We start from the raw sequence: 18,397 nt of genomic DNA, 5'->3' as shown, positions 1-18,397 counted from the left end.
ATGCTGTGACACAAGGTGACATATAGTGGCAGGAGCTTTACTGATGCACTTTAACAACACAATGCTTCTGTCGCTGTTATAATAAAATAAGCCTTTTACAAACTACAGAAATAACTGCCTCTCTGCTCTCTCACCATGTCCATAGAGCTAGGCTACTACTGACCAGCAGCCCAGGGAGTCTATCGCTGTTTATTATGAGTCTGTAAGAATTACCAAGAAAAACAAAATACTGAAAAGAAGACTCAGGTATTTTTTTTATTTTATTCAAAACAATGAAAATCATGACAACTTGCAGCTCTGAGTGAGTGTAATACAAAAGAGTGACGCACTAATCATTCAAAACAACTCCCATAAACAAAGGCCTAATACTAAACTGCTGTAAGAACAAGAACTGTTAGCTGTGCTGACGAGAAGAGCTTTCACTCAGTACTCCACACATGGACCCTGAACTCGTCACAGCTGTTTTATGTTTCTTCCTTTAGCGCCTGAAGGCCACCTAATTAACAGTCAACTAATTAACAGGTGTGTTGCAGGACACTTTAAAGCGCGTGGCGATCCGCCCCCTCCTACTTCCACTCATTCCTCTTGTCTCAGGAGCAGAAATACGGCCCTTTGTCTTCCACAGCCAACATGAGTGGGCTTTTTGCTGGACTGCTGAGGGCTGGACGGGCTCTTGCTCACAGACCAGGTGTGTTGATCCAACAAAGAGCAAGTTATATCCGCGGAAAACCACCTAAAGATGAGATTGGCCCGGCGGTAGGTTTACAAATCAGTCCTGTTAAGTTTTCCAGAAGCTGCAGAATGTCTTGACTTTAAACCTGAAACGTATTCTGAATAATCTTGAAGTAACGGGGCCCTGTCCTGCAGCAAACCATGTTCGTTCTGACCGTGATGACGTTGAGCATCCTCGGGCCTGCTGGGTGGATACTTTCCCACTTGGACGATTATAAAACCCGTCGCTGATGGACGAGCCTCTGGAAGCATCGTGCACGAGTGTTAAAGCCAGTTGAACCTGTCGGATGTTTTTAACACAATAAACGGAGTTTCTCAATTTAATCTCGTCAGGTTGTCTTTTTTTTCCTGACTGGTGCAGTTCCGCCTCTCCACCGCTAGGTGTCAGGAGCTGTCGGCGGAAGTGAAACCTATCTCTGCTTATAAACAGGCCGCCTGCCACAGGGCACACATAGCTGCGATAGCCTGTTGTCCGGCTGGGAGTTTTCTAAATAGCAAGTCATAGCGCGGAGCCAAAGTGCACTTTTTTAAATGCGCCATGAAGCCGCAGCTGGCTGAGACCAACAAGCGCCCGAAACCGGCCGGAGCTGAGGCTGCGCTGTCTCTGGAAGAGGAGCTCGCCGCAGCGATCCATGGAGCGTTTGAAGTGGCCGTGGAGGTCGCAGTTCGAGAAGTCACGAAGCTTGTGGGTCAGGCAACGGGAGCCGTCTACGGAGAGATGCGACGGCAGAACGAGTCCCTCAAACGAAGACTGCAGAGAGCTGAAGAGATGCTGGACTCCGCGCGCATGGAGGAAAGAGGAGGCGGCTGTCCTTTTACGGATCACGTCCTGGACGCCACCGACCGTGCGGAGCACCCGCGTCTCTTTAAGCACTGTCGGGAAAGCCCCGGAGGAGACCCGTCTCCTGACTCCCAACACGAGGAGCAGAGATCAGGCGATGGCGTGAAGACTCAACGTGACGGAGACTATGGATGTGCTGTTGCTTGTGATGCCTTGACTAAAGGTACGTGGGCCTGGCACTTGAGTATTTCCCGTTTGACCAGTTTCAGTAAAACAATGATATTCTTTCTCAAATAGTAAGTGTGCACAGACACGTGCTGACTGTTTTCACACATTTGGCATTCAACACTTGCTAATTCCAACTGAAACGGGTCCCCTTCATGTATTTATCTGGAAGGTAATGTGAAGGATGAGACTTCTGTTTAATGCTTGTGAGGGCTACTTGTATACATTTAATTTTGTAACACAAATCTACTACACAACGTGGTATTTAACACCCACTGAAAACCACAAACGTGTCTAAATCCTTTGATTTTAGTTTTAGTTCATTTTGGAAACTGTCTGAAGCACCTTCGGTTTCTTTGGGATCATTGTTCTATTACAGTGTGGTCAAATTTAGTCAACTTGATTCATGCACACTTAGCTAAATACAAATGTATGGCATTCACAACAAATGTGTTCAATTATCTGTTGAATGAGTACTTTTACCGGACAATTTATAGAAGTTACATGTTTTATTATTTTCCAGTAAATGATGCGATGTTAAGTTGCTCACTGTGTGTACCTGTGATCGTTCTGTTTCCAGGAGTCTGTGTAGAGATCTCTCGTCTGTGTGAGGTGAGGGTAGACGGCATCAACCAGCCGTGTACAGAACGCGACTCGCCAACACTTCCCAACGGGGAATGCAAGTCCACTTTAAAGCAGTTCATTGTCAAGCAGGAGAAGCCGGAGGAGGAGGAGGAGGAGGAGGAGGGAGATGGTTTCGCCGTCTGTTTAGACTTGATGAAAGTGGAGGATTTTAGCCCGGAGTGTATGACAGCGGTCCAGTCCAAAGTGCTGGAAGAGTGGAAACCAGAAGTGCTGGACATTCAGTGCCAAGACTCAACCGCTTCTCTGTCCTGCACCAGGCTGGCTCAGGGTAAGAATGAAAGCACAATAAGTGTCCAGTGTTCCCTCTCTGGAACAGCATCTAGACCTCAGGGCACAATAAAAGATATCTCCTCTAATGTCGAATTTCATCAAACGTAACTCAGTCCGAGGCCTTTCCATTGGTTGCTTTTGTAGTATCGATCAGTTCTACAAACATGAAATCTGCCACGTTGCATGATATTCATGTGACAGTCAAGCTATCATCTTCATGCATTCAGCTGCTAAAGTTCAACATCTGGACTTCCAATTTGGCTGCTAAACGTCAGTCTTCTCATAACTTTGTGAATGCAGTCAAACCATCAAATGATTTGATAAAAGCTTCCAATAAATATGTCTCTGTATTCTTATGGCTGATGGATACAAACAAGTGGACTCATCTGCCATGTTGAAGATGATCTGTAACTTCAAATATTGATGAAAATGTTAAAACTTACCGACGAAATCCTCCGTTTGTAAATGTCTTTAAGATGAAAAATGGATTCAAATGTTGTTCAGTTTAACCCCCACATGACGGCTAACAGATGGTCCATCCCTCTTCTCAGACTTCCCAAACATCTTCCAGTCGGCCGAACCAGCTCCCATCCCAGAAGAACCTCCACCGGCTTATGAAGTCCACATGCGGACCGCCCGCAGCCTCGGCCACACCTTAACCAACCTCTACGCCTGCAAGTCGTGCGGCCAGACCTTCCACCTGCCCAGTTTGCTGCGGCGGCACTACGGCCAGTGCCAGCAGAAGCTCCAGCAGTGCTGTCAGCAGCCCGGAGACGGAGGCAAGAGGACCAGGCTGCAGCTGTACCCGCCGGGCCGCAGCCCCTTCCTCTGCACCGTGTGCAACCGAGAGTTCAACCGCATGGAGAACCTCAAGACTCACCTTCGCATCCACACGGGAGAGAGGCCGTACACCTGCTCGGTCTGCGCCAAGTGTTTCCGTCACTCGGGGGCGTTAACCAGGCACTTCCGCATCCACACCGGGGAGAAGCCGTACGTCTGCGGACAATGTGGGAAGTCCTTCAGAAACTGTGGGGGGCTTAAATTCCACCAGCGGTCACACAGCAAGCCGCTGAAGTAGCTACACATGCTTTTTTTAAACGGCTGATAGTTTACAACGCTGAATATGTTTGTCTCATTGATATGTGAAAGTAGGATCATACTTACTGGCTAATATCAGATTGTGTGTGTTGGTCTAAGCTTTGACTTAATCTCTGGCTTTTCCTTAAACTGTTGGCCGGGGACCATGTTTCACTGTTTCACATTTCTGTGACGGGTCTTCCCTTTGAGAACAAAGATATTGTTTTTCAGAGCTCTCGATCAGGAAGCAGAATCTCAACACGTCGTAGGAGCTCTCGTGTGCCTCATGCTGAGGTCAAAGCATAAATGATTCTTACTGAAACAAATTCAATTTGCTGCATTTCAGAGATGTTCTGTGAATCGGTTCAATTCTCACCAGTAGACGAAACACAGATGCTGCGATCGGCCGCCGCTGTAGCAAAGTGTGGAACCTTTCATTGTAACCAAGTTTAAATTCTAACTTGTTTTACAAGAAAGTTATACAGTTTTTCTTATTTGACAATTTTGTAATTTGTTTTCAGATATGTATTTTATTTGGACATTAATTTCATCAATTGTGCAAATTGCTCAGAAAGTGGACAAAGTATGTCGGCTTTGTTTTGCTGTACCGGCATACTAAGGCTGCGTGTGTTCCTTTTGAACAGGCTAAACAGGTCATCTGTTGAGACTCACTGTCTCCATCAATAGACAGTGAGTCTAAGTAATATCTATTTTTTCATCTTTGTAGTTAGGATTACGGTGGTTTATCTCTTAGTTACTCCCTGCGTGCACACTAGGCAGAAAACACGACTGTCACCAAATGTCCACCAGCTGCTGCAGAACCGGGCTGTGGTTCTCCCTCAATCTCAACATTGGCCTCCTGCTGCTCTGTTGAAGTCCTCCAGGTGTTCTGCAACTGCCTCGCTGCTTTCAACAAGGCATTATGTTACGAGGTTATTAAAATCACCTTCCATTCAGAAGTGTGTTTGGCCTTTGGTTGCACTGTAACAAATTGTTGTAAAAAACTGGGAAAGTCTAGGCAGTAATGTACTGTTCAAGAATACAGTTGAATACAGATGAATATACCAAATTTTGGCGGGTTTTATGGTGATTTTACGGTATATGCCGGGATGTTACCGTCTATTTACAAAGGGTAATACAACACAATACTTCTGCATTTAATTCCCAACAAATAAAAGAATCGCAAGACATTCAATACATAATTGTTGCAGTTGAATACATGTTCTCAAGACAAATAATAAAGGGACATTTGTATTGCATCACAAAACTCAATGTACTGCATGTTTAGAAAAAAAACAATAAAATCAAAAATCTTGAATGACTGGCTTAACTGAACTCATGAGGATAACCCCAGAACAGTAGCCGAGATCGAAATGTGGCTGATGGTATGCTGCTGTTCAGCGGTAGGCAACTATCCCTACAATGGTATGTTGTTCAGCGGTAGGTAGCTATCCCTACAATGGTATGCTGCTGTTGTTCAGCAGTAGGTAACTATCCCTACAATGGTATGTTGTTCAGCGGTAGGTACCTATCCCTAAAGGGGTACTTGTTCAGGTACCTACCGCTGAACGAGTGGCATACCATTGTAGCATCATATTCGTGGATCCCATTCAGGAAACATCTGTTTATGCTTTAATACCGTGTTTTATTCATTAGTCTATTTCCCTGGAGCCACCATGACAAGAAAATATGACCACTGACTGCAACATGGTTTTGAGAATGCAAGTCACTGATACCTGAAGGTTCGCCACATAATAACGTCCCTCTGTAAGATAAAGCCAAAAAACAGCCGTAGGCATGGACATGATTACCATGATGGAAACCAAGTAGGTCAGGCTCCCCTGCAGCAGCTGGTTCCAGTCGGCGCTCTCCAGCAAGGTGGGGCGATCCACACGGGGAAGGCAGGCACGGCCCACGTGAATCCACAAGGGCAGCGGACTCAGGGTGCCGATGGTGGGCCGGTCACGCCGTTTGCTGTGCTGCCACAGAGAGATGCTGGAGGAACCGTTGACTCCCGTCAAGTGCAGCTGATCCGGGTTGAACAACCAACAAGCTGGGCGCCGCTGGTGGGAGGAGGGCAGCCGGCAACCTGATGGTGTCAGCGTTCAGTGGCAGCTCGCCTCAGGAGGACACAGTCTCCAGTGATGAAGGCGATGGCAGCTGAAGAGGAGGAAGAATGTGCTCTGGGATGGAGATGGAGGGGAAGCAAGCAAAAGGAGACCATGCAGCTGTCACAGACATCGGCTCTTAGGTTTTACAGACGTTGAGCACCACTCTGCAAAACTGATTTCCAACCACATGAAGGCACATTGTTCTTTGTAATCCAGCCGATAAAGTGTCGTCAGGAAACTTTACCTCACACGAGCGTCGAAACCACGCGACTTTCATTTCAGAGATGTTTTTACAAATCACCCAGTCACTATATTATACATTTAAAATCCCATTTTAATTGAATAAAAACAATGCCCGGCAAAGTCATCACACAACTCAAACAAATAAAACGGTAAGAGGTAGAGTACTGTGAAGTCAAATACTACAATAGTAATACTGATATTAGTTAAAGCAAAGAGTCAGTACAACTAAATTGCATATGATCCAGACACACATGAGGAAACCTGTCTCACAAGTATAGCGTCTTTTTTTTTTTTTTGACTTCAAGGATTCTTCACATCCAGTTTAACTGCTGGTTTGAGTTTCAGGAATGCTGATCATAGCTCATGGTAGACTGTTCTTTAATAACTTCTGGAACTACACGGTACAGGTCATTAATAACACTGGATTTACCTGAGACAGAATAATACAAGTTTCGAGTAACAGTAAGTTAACACAACACAAACCAACAAGGTGTGATGTTTTAAGTGAAGGAAGCTTTCCTTCTCATACTTTTGGAGACAAAGATATGACAGAAGCAGAGTTTCTGCATCGTCGGCATGCAAGTTAAGATACAAATGTAAACAAATGTAACTCCGGTAAAGCTCGGTACAATAGTAACTGCACTACGCAGCCTGCAAACCTGAGAACGCACGACAGCAGATGTGAAGGTTGACGGACTTCTGGAAATAATTTAAGTAAACCAAAAGATCTTTAAAATAAACACAAATAAGCAGTTCGAAAAAAAAAGGTACATTCAACAATGACAGTTGTAAACGTCTGAAAAAGACTACAAAAATATATTTGACGATGATACATGTAGAACGGGTTTGACATCTCTTGAGATCTCTTCTCAGTAAAATCTGTGGCAGCACCCAAATCAAAAATATGAAGTAAACGTAAACACCAAGTCGCCTGCGTTCCACTGAAGGATATACCTCGTTATGAGCATTCATACAGTAACTTTCACTACAGACACCAGTGTTTTAATCCATTTACAGCGAGCTTATGCTCACACAGCTGCATGTTGGACTTACTGGAACTTAACACTGTTGAAACCAAGAGTTTGTAGACATCCCGGCCAAACAGAGAAAATGATCATGCTGTAGGAGCGGCCTCAAAACCGTCTTTACACTTTTGTTTGAGGAAACCTCATTGACACTTTTCGGGCCTACAAGGTGTAGGTGCACACGCGCACGCACACACACACACACACTAAAGTCCACCTCGTCCTCCTCATGGGATATGGACATACTTGACCACATCGAATGCGTCTGTAAAGTTTGATTATGCAGATTTTTTCTTCTTCTTCCTTCCTTTGCGATAGCCTCGTCCAAACCAGCCGCCCTGCACAGCTGTGGCTTCTGCTGCCTGCTCTCCAGGTGAGCAGACCTCCTGTCCATCGAGGGCAGCTATGACCTCACGGGTGTGGCTCTGGACCTCTTCCTGCAGCAGAGATGTGGCGAGACTGAAGACGGGGTCCTCCGCCCTGACGAGACCGAATGAAGGAAACCGAGCTTGGAGTCAAAGCGTTGGACTAACCTTTCTATTTTCTGAGAGACACAGAGCGAGAGTGTGTAGTGTGTATACTGTATGTAATCACTTCATTAAGGTCCTTACCGGTCATACACAGGAATCTGAACGTTCAGCTCCTCCATAAGGAGGCTCATGACATCATCACACTTGCCATGAATTTTGAGCGCAGCCAGATCATCTTTAGGCGTCCACTAGAACAAAAGCACTTAATTAGTATCTTATTCAAATTCACTTGCATCGTATTCACCTAAAACGTCTAAACTACGTGTACCTGGAGGTTGACGATGTAGAGTTTGGGCCTCTTGCTTGCTGGTTTGTTCATGCACCACAGACAAGCGTATTTCTTCAACACCTGGACGAGCGAGAAACAGAGCAGAAGAGAGTCGAATACAATAAAATACAACTCACACTTCAATAAAGATATTTAACGGATATTCTTATTAACCTGAGGAAAACAAGACTGACAGATTCAATGTGGTTTATAAAACCTACTTTAAGACTGGAGCCTAAGCAGAGGATAACGTCCGCCATCTCTGCAGCGTCTGCAGCTCCCTTCCAGTTGAGAGGCTGCTCCAGGGTCCCGCGTTCCCCGAAGTGCACGATGGTGTCCCTGAGTTCACCGCCGCAGAGGCTGCACCAGCGGCCTGTCCCGTGGCGGTGCAGCGACGTCCGCTCCGTCACGTCAAACAGACGGACATACTCCCTGACCGGGGAACAGGATGTACACACCTAGAGACGGGATGAAGACAAGCAGCACGTCAGCGTAGCTTACGGTACTTTATTGGGAGAACGGTTTAGTTTCATGGACAATTTCCGTGTAACAGCATTGTGTTTCTGAAACGATACCGGCTGTGGATGTGCGCGTCTCACCTCGATGAACATGTTTCCGTGAAGCTCGGACAGCGCATGTCTGGGTAGACCGCTACGCACGTGAAGTCCATCACAGTTTTGAGAAACAACATGCTTTACCTTTAAAGACACACAACAGTACAGTAAACCAGCATGTGTGAATACCAGCGGAACATCTGCCGGTACGTTTATCTCGGGCTCTCATACCAGCGTTTCCTTATGAAGCATTCTAATGCACATGTGCGTGAGGGTGGGCTCAGCTTTACTCAGGTCAGACGAACTGTTTGTAAAGAGAAACGAGTAAAATAACAGCAGTTGGGAGTTTGGTTCACTTCAGCAGGAAATGCAGCCCCAAAACCAAACGGTGCCGAGAGTACGTATCCCACCTGACGGCCCGGCCCTTCTGCAGCTGTGTCCACACCCCGTTGGGGCCCCTGTAGTCCGGGATAGAAGCTGCCTGAAAAAGGGAGAGACATCATCAGTCCTGTGAAAGGTTTAAAAGGAAACTGTAGATGTAGAGTAAGACGTACCGTGCTGATACCGGCTCCGGTGTAAACCACCAGGTGTTTCGCTTGTTCCACTGCCACAGCCAGCTGCTTGACTTCACTCTTCAGCTTATCCGCATCATCATACACCTGCAGATAACACAAGGAAAAAACAGATGCTTTTAGGTTAAACCACACACACACGCCTGTTCTTTTTCTGACCCTGATGCGTGCAATTCTCTCATTCACACACATATACACAAAGAACGCTATGATTAAATCCCCATCACAAGCCAGATGCAGACCTGCACATTATCATTCAACGTTGAAGCCATGTGTTGTAGAGGGGTCAGTGCCGTAATTACAGATATCCCACCGAGCTGTATACCCAGCAGTCTCACCTCCTCCTGCTTCCTCTTGAGCACATTCCTGCGGTCTTGTCTCTTGCAGAGCTCCTCCACCGTTTCTCTGTGCAGCAGCAACACGGCGGCCTCCTCCTCCGATCGCTCAGCCTCCGGTTTCTTCAGGACCCGTCCGACCTTCAGTTAACAAAACAACAACCTGATCAGACTCACTGGCTGAGAAACAAAGCGTTAACTACACGCACACAGTGGCGAGCTGCTCCTTAAACCAGCTAGCTTGGTACAGCCCCGGCTAGCTGGAGAAACAGGCTCCACGCGCGTTGTCGCTTCGTCTCACCAGTCGGAAGAGCTTCCTCTCGCTCTCTCGTTGAAGTATTTTGGCCTTTTCCAACGCCTTCCTCTCCGTCCGCGAAGAAACAGCGGCGTCTGCCTCCTCTTCCATCCTGCTTTGAGTCAGCTGAGAGATAGCTATGCATTCAAAACACTGCTCATTGCGCCCGGAGACCAACGACAGCCGGGATGTTTGTCCGTGTAAAGAAGAGACCAGGCGGGCTGCAGCGCCCCCTGCTGGTCGGAGTCTAAAACCGTTTTAAATGAAGTCTGGGCTTTCACAAACTTCAGAGCGACTTTCAAGAGTTAAGAAGCATTTATTAGCAACAACATACAAATAAATAACATACAAAACAGGTCCAAAGTCTGTAAGAATAAACTTTTTTACATGCGTTTACATGTCAAGACAGCAGACTCGCAGTAACACTGAGATCTATTTCTGTAAAAGTGAGCACTCCTCTTCCGTCCTTCAAAGAAATCAGTAAATATCTACTCGCAAGAGACCTTATTAGGAGTCCTCACTGGGGTCAATTAGGAAAGTGTCATCGGGGTCTGGAGGAGTAAGTGCTCTTGGGGACCCTCTGAGGATTTGCTCTGAACTGTCCACGCTTGGTTTCAGGCGGCCGCTCTGCAGAGAGTCCAGTATTGTGTCCGGTCCTCGTCACAGCTCCCGTGTGCCTTTCTGCTGCCTTTTTCTGGATCCTGCAGGGAAGAGAGAAAAATACTGCTTATTAAAAAAGCTTAGAGAGCAAGATTTGCATTTCATTAAAATATTTGAGCTGAATAGTGCTTTTGCAAGCGGGCTGCAACATTACTGGAAACCTCTGAGACATGTTTGATCAAATAAAAAATGAAAATGTGCAAAATCTACTTGTGTCACATCTACTGTGACTGCGGGATCCACGCTTATAGCACAAACTTTTAATTTAAGAACTAATGTTTGAAGATGAAAGCATGTCTTCATCGGGGTAAAGAGTCTGCAGAGATTCCTTCATCCTGTATTGTGACTGTAGGAGAAGTGACTGTGACTTGAGCTACGCAGCGATCTAAAGAAAACAGAACTGATCCCATGAAGACTCACATCATTCCTCTCTTTCGCTCCAGAGACTTTTGTGTTGCAGTTGACAGAGAACTCTTTCCTCTGGACTGGCCTGCGTTCCCACTCTAAACAAGTACACACACAAAAGCAAAAACACACACCACGTCAGTCTGATATGTCTGTGTAGTGTTTAGTTCTGCCCAGTGGTGCACAATCACGTGATGGCTTCACTATCGACAGTGAGAAACCAATACCCCTCCAATAAACATGATTTGTTCTTCAGCACGCACGCACACGCACGCACGCACGCACGCACACACACACACACACACACGAAAAGGTTACCTGTCGTCTGCGCTCTCTCTCCTTGGCCAGCTCTCTATCCCAGCTGATCAGCTGCATCCTGTCTCCGGCTGACAGGCTGAAGAAGATGTCGTAGACCTCGTAACGCGCAGCGCGCAGCTGGACGGGGAAACAATCACAGAGCAGACGATGGCTTGAATGAAACGAGTGTAATTATAGTATCTGTTGAGTTAAGTGCAAATGGAGGGAATGATTGCTCGTTTGGCAGCGAGGCAGAGAAAGGTTAACAGATGTTTAAAACACGCGTTTGCTTTAATACCTGCAGAGTGACTCTCTCCTGCAATAAAATATCCTGTCTGCTAGAAAACTCTCCTCTGCCAGGGATCTGCTGCTGGAGGGCCAGCAGGAGCTGATGTGTGTCCTAGATGCCCAAAACACACACACACACACACACACACGTGTTATTTGTATACACACTGTTTTTGTTCATGCTATGCGACAGAGATGACACTGCCGTCTCTACTCACCCTGGTAGTGCGCACCAGCTGCGCCACTCTCTCGGTCTTCAGCAGCCTGCGAGCCAGAAAGCCTTTCACAGCTGCTGCCAGCAGGGGGCGGTAGTGCTCCGCCAGCAGGCTGGAGGGCTGAGGAAGAGGAGGAAGAGCAGAGCAACGGGAGACGAGAGGGGTGAATGATGAAGACCAGAGGGGAACTGAGAGGAGAATGCTAATTCCATCAATGACAACCAATTAATATCCCACGCAGATTCTCAAGGTCTTTTGGTTGGCATCTGTTTAGCCCATCAACGCAAGTGGCTCATTGTAATTGGGAATAATAAGCAGAATAATAATAAATAATAATAACACTTGTTGATTCTCAAGACGTTGCATTAAAGGGGCATGTTTGTTGAACGAATTAAGTCTAACTGAAGCTGAGCTGTTGTACGTGAATACATACGAGGGGGCAATAACAGATGAGAGGGGTTACTGATGAGCATTAAGACATCGAGGGGGGGGGGGGAAGAGCATTTGTTTCACCTGAGTGTGTCAGCTGACTGGTGATGAATAAAACCAAAAAACAACAATGTGATATTGATACCTGAGAGAGGGCAGAAAAGGTCAACGTGTCCCCAAGATGTGAGCTTGACACGGAGTAAGGAAAGGACACACTCTGGAGGCGGCGGGAAGGCACTGCCAATGCCTGAGAGAGAGACAGACAGACAGACAGACAGACAGACAGACAGACAGACAGACAGACAGACAGACAGACAGACAGACAGACAGACAGACAGACAGACAGACAGACAGACAGACAGACAGACAGACAGACAGACAGACAGATGAGAGAACGGAACAGGGGGAGAAGTGCATGTGTGTGTGTGTTTAGGCATGCATGCGTGCATTTGGGAGCAGGCAAGGTTGGAAAATATTGAATTGGAAAGGACAGCAAATGAGACAGGAGGAAGAAATTAATTGGGGGGAGAGAGAAAGAGACAGAAGGGGAGAGACGGGGTACAGAGGCGAGAGGGATGACGGGGATGATGAGACAGGAGAGATGGAGGAAATGAATACAGCCAGAGAGTAAAAACGACGTTAGAGGAGGTATGAGACAAAACAAAGAGGGGGATGTGAGGAGACGGGACAAAAAGAGAAGGGGAAGGGACCATTAGCGGTGGCACTCAACGGGACGATCTGGCACTTAACCACAGACGCTCATGAATTAAACAAATTATCCTTCCCCTTTCTGTGTCAATTCCCTCGGCCCCCTCCTCCCTCGACCAGAGGGTCCAGCCAGCTCGCTCTCTCGTCACATCACCAATGACGGAAGGACAGAGGGGAGTCGAAAATAAGTATTTTTTTTTTTATTAAAGAGTTATGTTAATTATATTGTTGTTAAGGATACATAAATGAAACAGAGTCTGTGATTAATAGGGCAAGGACACTGGCCAAGAACAAATACAGACACAAGCTGCAGAAACAAGAACTGGCTGCCAGAGAACAGCAGGCGTCCTTGAAGTCTTGCACGCACTCGCGCGCGCGCACACACACACACACACACATGCACACACGCACACACACACACGCGACCATGCCAGCTCGCCTCATCGGGATGTAATGAAACATTTATGGAAGAATCCCTGTGTGTGTTTTTTTACTGGGGAGAGTCTGAAGGTCTCTTGTAATGAGCAGATTTCTGTAGTCTGCCCACGACCCCGGTCTCCAGCAGCACGCTCTAACAGGTAGGGCGACAGCGTGTGTGTGTGTGTGTGTGTGTGTCTCTGTGTGTCCACACATGGAGCAGTGCCAGAGCCTTTCAAGGGTCTGCTTCTAGTTTCCAAAGAGCATTTAGGATCAATGCTATATCACAGCTTAGCATCGGTTAGCCTGTTCTCTATTATATTAAATGTATTTCTCATTGGTGACTTTGGGTGGAGTCAAAAGCCTTGGTAGAGTAAACTACGGTTGCCTTTACAGGAATGATGCGGTGCTAGATGTGTACAGCAATAGGTGATGCAATTGAATGCAAGAAGCGGGCCAATGGGATGGAGGAAGTATCAATACGACTGCGTGAACCGTGTCTGGTCGTTATAACATGTTGTTCCAGGGTTTCTTTCTTGTGGTTTCTAAAAAAGGTACAGCTGGCAATATTTTTCTTGCTGTGAACAAATCCTCCCCTGTAGCTCAGGGATTAAGATGGCGATCGTCAACCGCAACGTCTTCAATTCAACCTCAGCTGGAGGCCTTTGTTGAATCTCTCTTTCTCATTTCCCATCATCTCTCTCCACACAACACTCACAGCTGAAAACTTTGGGATCAAATAACTTCCTAAAAATCTGTTTAGCAAACGTTACACAAACAGAAGTACATAGTGTACTTGGTGTGGACTATTTTCAGTGTTTCCCAATGATATTTAAGACGCTTGAGGACTTTGAGGACTATTGAGGACCAAATAGAACGCAACTAACTTTTTCATGGTCCTACTGATCAAAGAACGTCACCAGTGAGGACAATTAGACCAACAATCACTCATTAAGTATACAAATGTGATCACACTTCCAAGTTGTACATAACTTTTCTTAGTACTATAATTAATGAATTAGCCTCCTTCATGCACAATCCACTGTCACACAAGTCCCACTTATAGCCTACAGGCCGCATCACATACAGAAGAATATAATCGTGTTACCGTCTACTGCACACAAGAAACAATACTCAAGACTTGTAGTTTAAGACTTCGTATTGTAAAGTACTTCTGTCTCACCTGCAGCAGTTCTTCTTCTTGTCTCCTGTGCTCATCCTGCAGGGCTCTGACCTGAGCGGCGTGGGCCTGTTTCAGTTCCTCCTGCTTGTCTCCTCGACTGCTCCGGCCTTCGTACCGCGGCACTGCAGCTGACGGCAACAGACGATGTGTAAATAAAAACAAAAGAAAAATCTGGACAAACACAGCAGCATGTCTTTGAGGGCAAGGTTTATGCCGGGATTTATTGTCTATTCATTTATTTATATCGATTTCATCTTTTCCTGTTTTCCCAATACAACAGAGCTGTACAAAGCACACTTAGCCTACATTGTCTTACCTCTGGGAGTGCTGGAGTTTGTTCTGACCACGGAGCCTGCGCCTCTGCCGGGATCTGAACTCCCGTCCCGTGTCTCCTCCGTCATGTGCATGAGCAGCCTCCGTTTCACCCTGGACGTCCCGCCCTGACCCTCCCCCCCGCTCTCTGGCGTCAGACGTTTCTCCTGAACAAGATGACCTTTTGAGCCTGTGTCGGATCCCGACCCGTCGCGGAGCCACAGGCCCGACGGTGCGTCCACGTCATACGACTGGTTGAGAGGCGGCGACCTGGTGGAGTCGTGACCGTCTCCAGCCGTCTCACTCCTACTCTCCGCCGGACGGTTACTGGTATCCGAAAGCACCGAGACGTTACGCGACGTTGCGGAAGGAACCTTTCTGAACACATCAGGAATTCGCAGCCGCTGTGTTACAGAGAGGATGCATTTAGCTGTAGGCTTTCTACTGCCGCCATGCTGTCCATCAGTCTTTGTAAGTCCTTCTTTGCATCTCTTCTCCTTTCCTCTCTCTGTAGCTAAGGTTTTCACTAGCCTGAGATCGCTTACGTTAACCACCTCGTTTTCTTTGACCTGCTCTATGAGAGGAACATCGTCTGTGTCACAGCGGCTCAGTTCAGCTCCTGTATCTTCCTGGATTTTAGTGAAATTGTCTAATGATCGTCCTCCCGGCCACTCTCTGTACCTTTGGTGTTGCTCTGCATCATTGCTATCATCATCATCATCATGTTGACGCGAGTGCTTGATGCCTTTCAAACTTAACTCTCTTTGAGTGTTGCTCTCAGTTTGGTTCGCCAAGTTTTCTGTCAGTGTGGACTCCAGATCCGAGATCAGTACTTTAAGACTGGACAGGTTGGACTCGAGCTGATCTATGTGCTGTGAATTCTTGGCTGAAAGATTTGTAACATCACCTTCAACCATGTGATTCACAGCGGGAGGAACTGCTGTGGGACTGCTGTTACGTGCCAGGTTCACTTCTTCAATCAAACCAGTCTCGACAAAAACCTCCTTCGAGGTCTCGGCCCCATTAAGAGTTTCTCCATCTTGGATACTGCCTTTGCTCTTGCAGTGCACAGGACTCCTACAGAAATTGGGGGCTGGGATACTGTGATATTTCCGCACACCGTTATAAAAAGCTGCGGGACAGGTGGTCAAGTAAAAGGCTTCCTGAACAGGCGAGGTCTCGGACGATGTGGGCGGTCGCAGGAGGACGGTGCTGATTTGTTTTGGCTCTGTTATGACCTCTTGTGAAATGTTCAGTTTATTATTTTTGAAGATTGTTTCCTCCCCAACAGTAGTAATTTCCGTCGTATGTCCAGCTCCGGTTAAATGTGTGCTTTCAGATTTAAAGTTGGACTTTTCCCCGAAAAACTCACTCTCAATCGTCCTCTCATTTTTCCAAGATCTCTTTGCCGACGTTTCCTCCGACGGGATAGAAGTGCCTTTCCTCTCTGGAGTTTTCTTCCCCTCTGTGGTCACGGTCCTATTATAAGGGAACTCGTCATTCTCCTTATCAGAGAGGCTCTGCTCCTCCGCCCTCGTCTGTTCTTGGGTCCTCCCCTGAATTCTAGTGTTCTTGGCATGGTTCCTAAGCAACCGCTGGCACCGCCGATACTCCTGAGATTTCTTCAGCAAGGCCTGGAGGCTCAGACGATAAGGCTCCTCCGATGGCGCCGCTTCGTCGACATGGTTGTCCGCTGGCTCGGATTCTGTGGAGTCGTGCTGAATATGCAACGCTGCTGTTGGACTGTGATGAGTGCTTAACGTCTGTGATAACTCTAGATTGTCTGTAAGGCCGCTGTTTTCTGATGATGAGACTGGGCCCTCAATCGTGTCCACATTGTCTTTGTCAACGTCGAGTACTGTGCTAAAGGGAAGGTCATCTCCACCCTCTGTGCTCTCAGATTTCCCGACTGGTGAAAGCTCACATATGACTGAATCCTCCTGGAGCAAGGTGCAACAAATGTCTTTTCCAACTGTTAAGTTATTACAGAAGGATGACTCCAGACCACTCCTTTCCAATTCCTCTCCATCTATGGGCGGGTAGTTAATAATATCCGGCATCTTGGCGATTGTGTTTGTGGTGTTGTGAAGGAAAAAGCCCCCCATATTATCGTTATTATTATAATAATAAGCTTCCTCTGAGGAGCCAAAGCCAGGGCTCCCTCTCTCTGCATCAATCCTTCCAGAGACACCGGTGGTGTTCTCAACATTCTCGTAGGTCACATGACCAGAAGATGGTGACCGGTGGATTGGCTGTGATCCCGGCTGGCTGTAAGGTTGCTCAATAAGGCACCCTTCCTGCTCACTTTGCTGAGGTGTCACTGAGGCAAAGAAGGCACTACATGTAGTTGATGTCAACGGAGGACGAGAAACACCATCCTTTTCTTTCCTTCCGTGTGGTGGTGAGAGCAAAAGACCACCGCTTGTTCCTACGAACACATTTCTCTGTGACGCGGCTCCACCGATGGTGTTATGGGAATATGAAGATGTTGTGTTAACCTCAGACTCTTGAAGCAACTCTTCTAGTGTTGGCATCTTCCTCAGCTGCAATTCACAAGAGGAAACAATTAGGCCGAGTCACAATAATTACGATATCAACTTATCATACGTGATCTTCATCATTTTTGTTATTCAAAGAAACAGTGTGTGTTTGTATAGAACTAAGTAGTCTAAGTCAAATACATGAGAATAGCTGAAAAGCCAGGACTTATATTACCTGAACACTGTGTAGGATAGTTTGAACGTAGGCCATTCTTGAATCATCCTTTAACGTTGTGTGGACAGCAGCTCTCTGCGCTGCCTCTCTGTGTTGCTGCATCTCCTCTCTCTGCTTCCCTGAGAGCTGTTATCATCACAAAGCAGACACGCGGTGTCACGCACGTCGAATAACAGGGTTGGCGCTCATGATTATTTTCCTCGATTATGCTGTTCTTTATTCTTTTAGATTAACCAATTACTTGTTTGGTCTAAATGTCTAGATATAGTGAAAAGTGTGCATCACAAATCCCCAGAACCCCCTTTAAGGCGATAGCTTGTATTGTCCAACAGTCACTGAAAGACTTTACACTGATATAACGTTAAACAATAGAATATACATCGGACAAGCTGGACAAACTTGTAGCATTTTGCGTTATAACTTCTATGAATAATTAAAAAGAGGAAGAATAAGAACTTATATTAATAATGACTTATCAGTTCTTTAATATGTTTCTTTCAATGCACTAATTGTGTCAGCACTAATCCACGTGACAGTCACTGGTAGTATTATCTAACATTCAAAGAGACAACGTGATGCTGTTCAGGCTCCAACAGTGTATTTAGTGCATCTCTGCGTCTTGTTAGCTAATATTAAAACCAACAATCATGTTCATTTCAACAGAAACATCGTCAGGCTGAAGTCCTACCAGAGGAGGAAGGATGGATCGTCCATAGAAGCGGATCAGAGAAGCAGCAGCTCGAGGTTTGTTGTGTTCCTCCTCACTTCTCCTCAGATGGGAGAGGCAATGCTGCACAAACCGGTCGTAGTCCTCCATCAAGTGGCATTAGGGTGGGGTCGGTAGTCGACAGTTTAAGGACCAACTAATTTTAATATATTAACGATATCTTGACTGATTGAGTTTTGCTAACGTTAGCTGCTGAGCTGCTAGCTAGCTAACGGTTTAGCGGTGTGGTTACTAACGTTTCATAATGAAATACAGTAAATATGTAAATCTAGTTAAAGAAGCAAAAGTAGAGCCGCTCTCCAGTGTTACTTGTGGATGAAATGGAACTACAATAAAGTCTAGCGAGCTACCAAACAACACAATCTCCACCAGGATGGA

At 46.4% G+C, this 18,397-nt stretch overlaps 3 protein-coding genes across 5 annotated transcripts; 1 reads left to right on the top strand and 2 right to left on the bottom strand.

The window, feature by feature from the left end:
* The first annotated feature begins 1,249 nt into the window (after positions 1-1,249).
* On the top strand, positions 1,250-4,962 carry LOC306784519 (uncharacterized protein). The gene is made up of 3 exons (XM_079278555.1): positions 1,250-1,736; positions 2,319-2,651; positions 3,205-4,962. The coding sequence occupies exons 1-3, from the start codon at positions 1,271-1,273 to the stop codon at positions 3,729-3,731; spliced, it is 1,326 nt and encodes a 441-aa protein (XP_079134681.1). The 5' UTR covers positions 1,250-1,270; the 3' UTR covers positions 3,732-4,962.
* A 1,291-nt stretch (positions 4,963-6,253) lies between these two features.
* sirt7 (sirtuin 7) lies at positions 6,254-9,797 on the bottom strand. Of its 2 annotated transcripts, XR_013772365.1 has the most exons (11): positions 9,670-9,797; positions 9,372-9,509; positions 9,016-9,120; positions 8,872-8,942; positions 8,693-8,765; positions 8,507-8,605; positions 8,129-8,365; positions 7,908-7,988; positions 7,721-7,827; positions 7,276-7,589; positions 6,254-7,069 (listed from the first exon to the last, which is right to left on the bottom strand). XR_013772365.1 is itself a non-coding variant. In XM_079278520.1 (10 exons), the coding sequence occupies exons 1-10, from the start codon at positions 9,772-9,774 to the stop codon at positions 7,388-7,390; spliced, it is 1,218 nt and encodes a 405-aa protein (XP_079134646.1). In that variant the 5' UTR covers positions 9,775-9,797; the 3' UTR covers positions 6,254-7,387. The 2 variants fall into 2 exon arrangements, 1 of the variants encoding a protein (XP_079134646.1); XM_079278520.1 differs by having other exon boundaries at positions 6,254-7,589.
* Positions 9,798-9,990: 193 nt separating this feature from the next.
* Positions 9,991-18,397, bottom strand: cp110 (centriolar coiled-coil protein 110). Of its 2 annotated transcripts, XM_079278023.1 has the most exons (10): positions 17,981-18,397; positions 17,293-17,418; positions 14,582-17,120; positions 14,266-14,393; positions 12,103-12,204; positions 11,532-11,648; positions 11,324-11,425; positions 11,047-11,163; positions 10,744-10,826; positions 9,991-10,364 (listed from the first exon to the last, which is right to left on the bottom strand). In XM_079278023.1, exons 1-10 carry the CDS (start codon positions 18,107-18,109, stop codon positions 10,205-10,207), a joined length of 3,603 nt encoding a protein of 1,200 aa, XP_079134149.1. In that variant the 5' UTR covers positions 18,110-18,397; the 3' UTR covers positions 9,991-10,204. The 2 variants fall into 2 exon arrangements, with proteins under 2 accessions (XP_079134149.1, XP_079134150.1); XM_079278024.1 differs by lacking the exon at positions 12,103-12,204.

The sequence above is a fragment of the Melanostigma gelatinosum genome, assembly GCF_949748355.1.
Source record: "Melanostigma gelatinosum genome assembly, chromosome: 11".
NCBI classification, from domain to species: domain Eukaryota; kingdom Metazoa; phylum Chordata; class Actinopteri; order Perciformes; family Zoarcidae; genus Melanostigma; species Melanostigma gelatinosum.
Note: the sequence above shows the minus strand (reverse complement) of the source record. Positions and strands in the feature narration are given on the sequence as shown.

Excerpts from the sequence above, each read along its gene's own strand:
- LOC306784519 (XM_079278555.1), top strand. The coding sequence starts at position 1,271 with ATGAAGCCGCAGCTGGCTGAGACCAACAAGCGCCCGAAACCGGCCGGA. Across the intron at positions 1,737-2,318 it reads TTGTGATGCCTTGACTAAAG|GAGTCTGTGTAGAGATCTCT; the intron begins GTACGTGGGCCT and ends TTCTGTTTCCAG. Across the intron at positions 2,652-3,204 it reads CTGCACCAGGCTGGCTCAGG|ACTTCCCAAACATCTTCCAG; the intron begins GTAAGAATGAAA and ends CCCTCTTCTCAG.
- sirt7 (XM_079278520.1), bottom strand. The coding sequence starts at position 9,774 with ATGGAAGAGGAGGCAGACGCCGCTGTTTCTTCGCGGACGGAGAGGAAG. Across the intron at positions 8,606-8,692 it reads TGCTTCATAAGGAAACGCTG|GTAAAGCATGTTGTTTCTCA; the intron begins GTATGAGAGCCC and ends GTGTCTTTAAAG. Across the intron at positions 7,989-8,128 it reads GCTTAGGCTCCAGTCTTAAA|GTGTTGAAGAAATACGCTTG; the intron begins GTAGGTTTTATA and ends TCGCTCGTCCAG.
- cp110 (XM_079278023.1), bottom strand. The coding sequence starts at position 18,109 with ATGGAGGACTACGACCGGTTTGTGCAGCATTGCCTCTCCCATCTGAGG. Across the intron at positions 11,426-11,531 it reads AGCTGGTGCGCACTACCAGG|GACACACATCAGCTCCTGCT; the intron begins GTGAGTAGAGAC and ends TTGGGCATCTAG. Across the intron at positions 11,164-11,323 it reads AGGAGAGAGTCACTCTGCAG|CTGCGCGCTGCGCGTTACGA; the intron begins GTATTAAAGCAA and ends TTCCCCGTCCAG.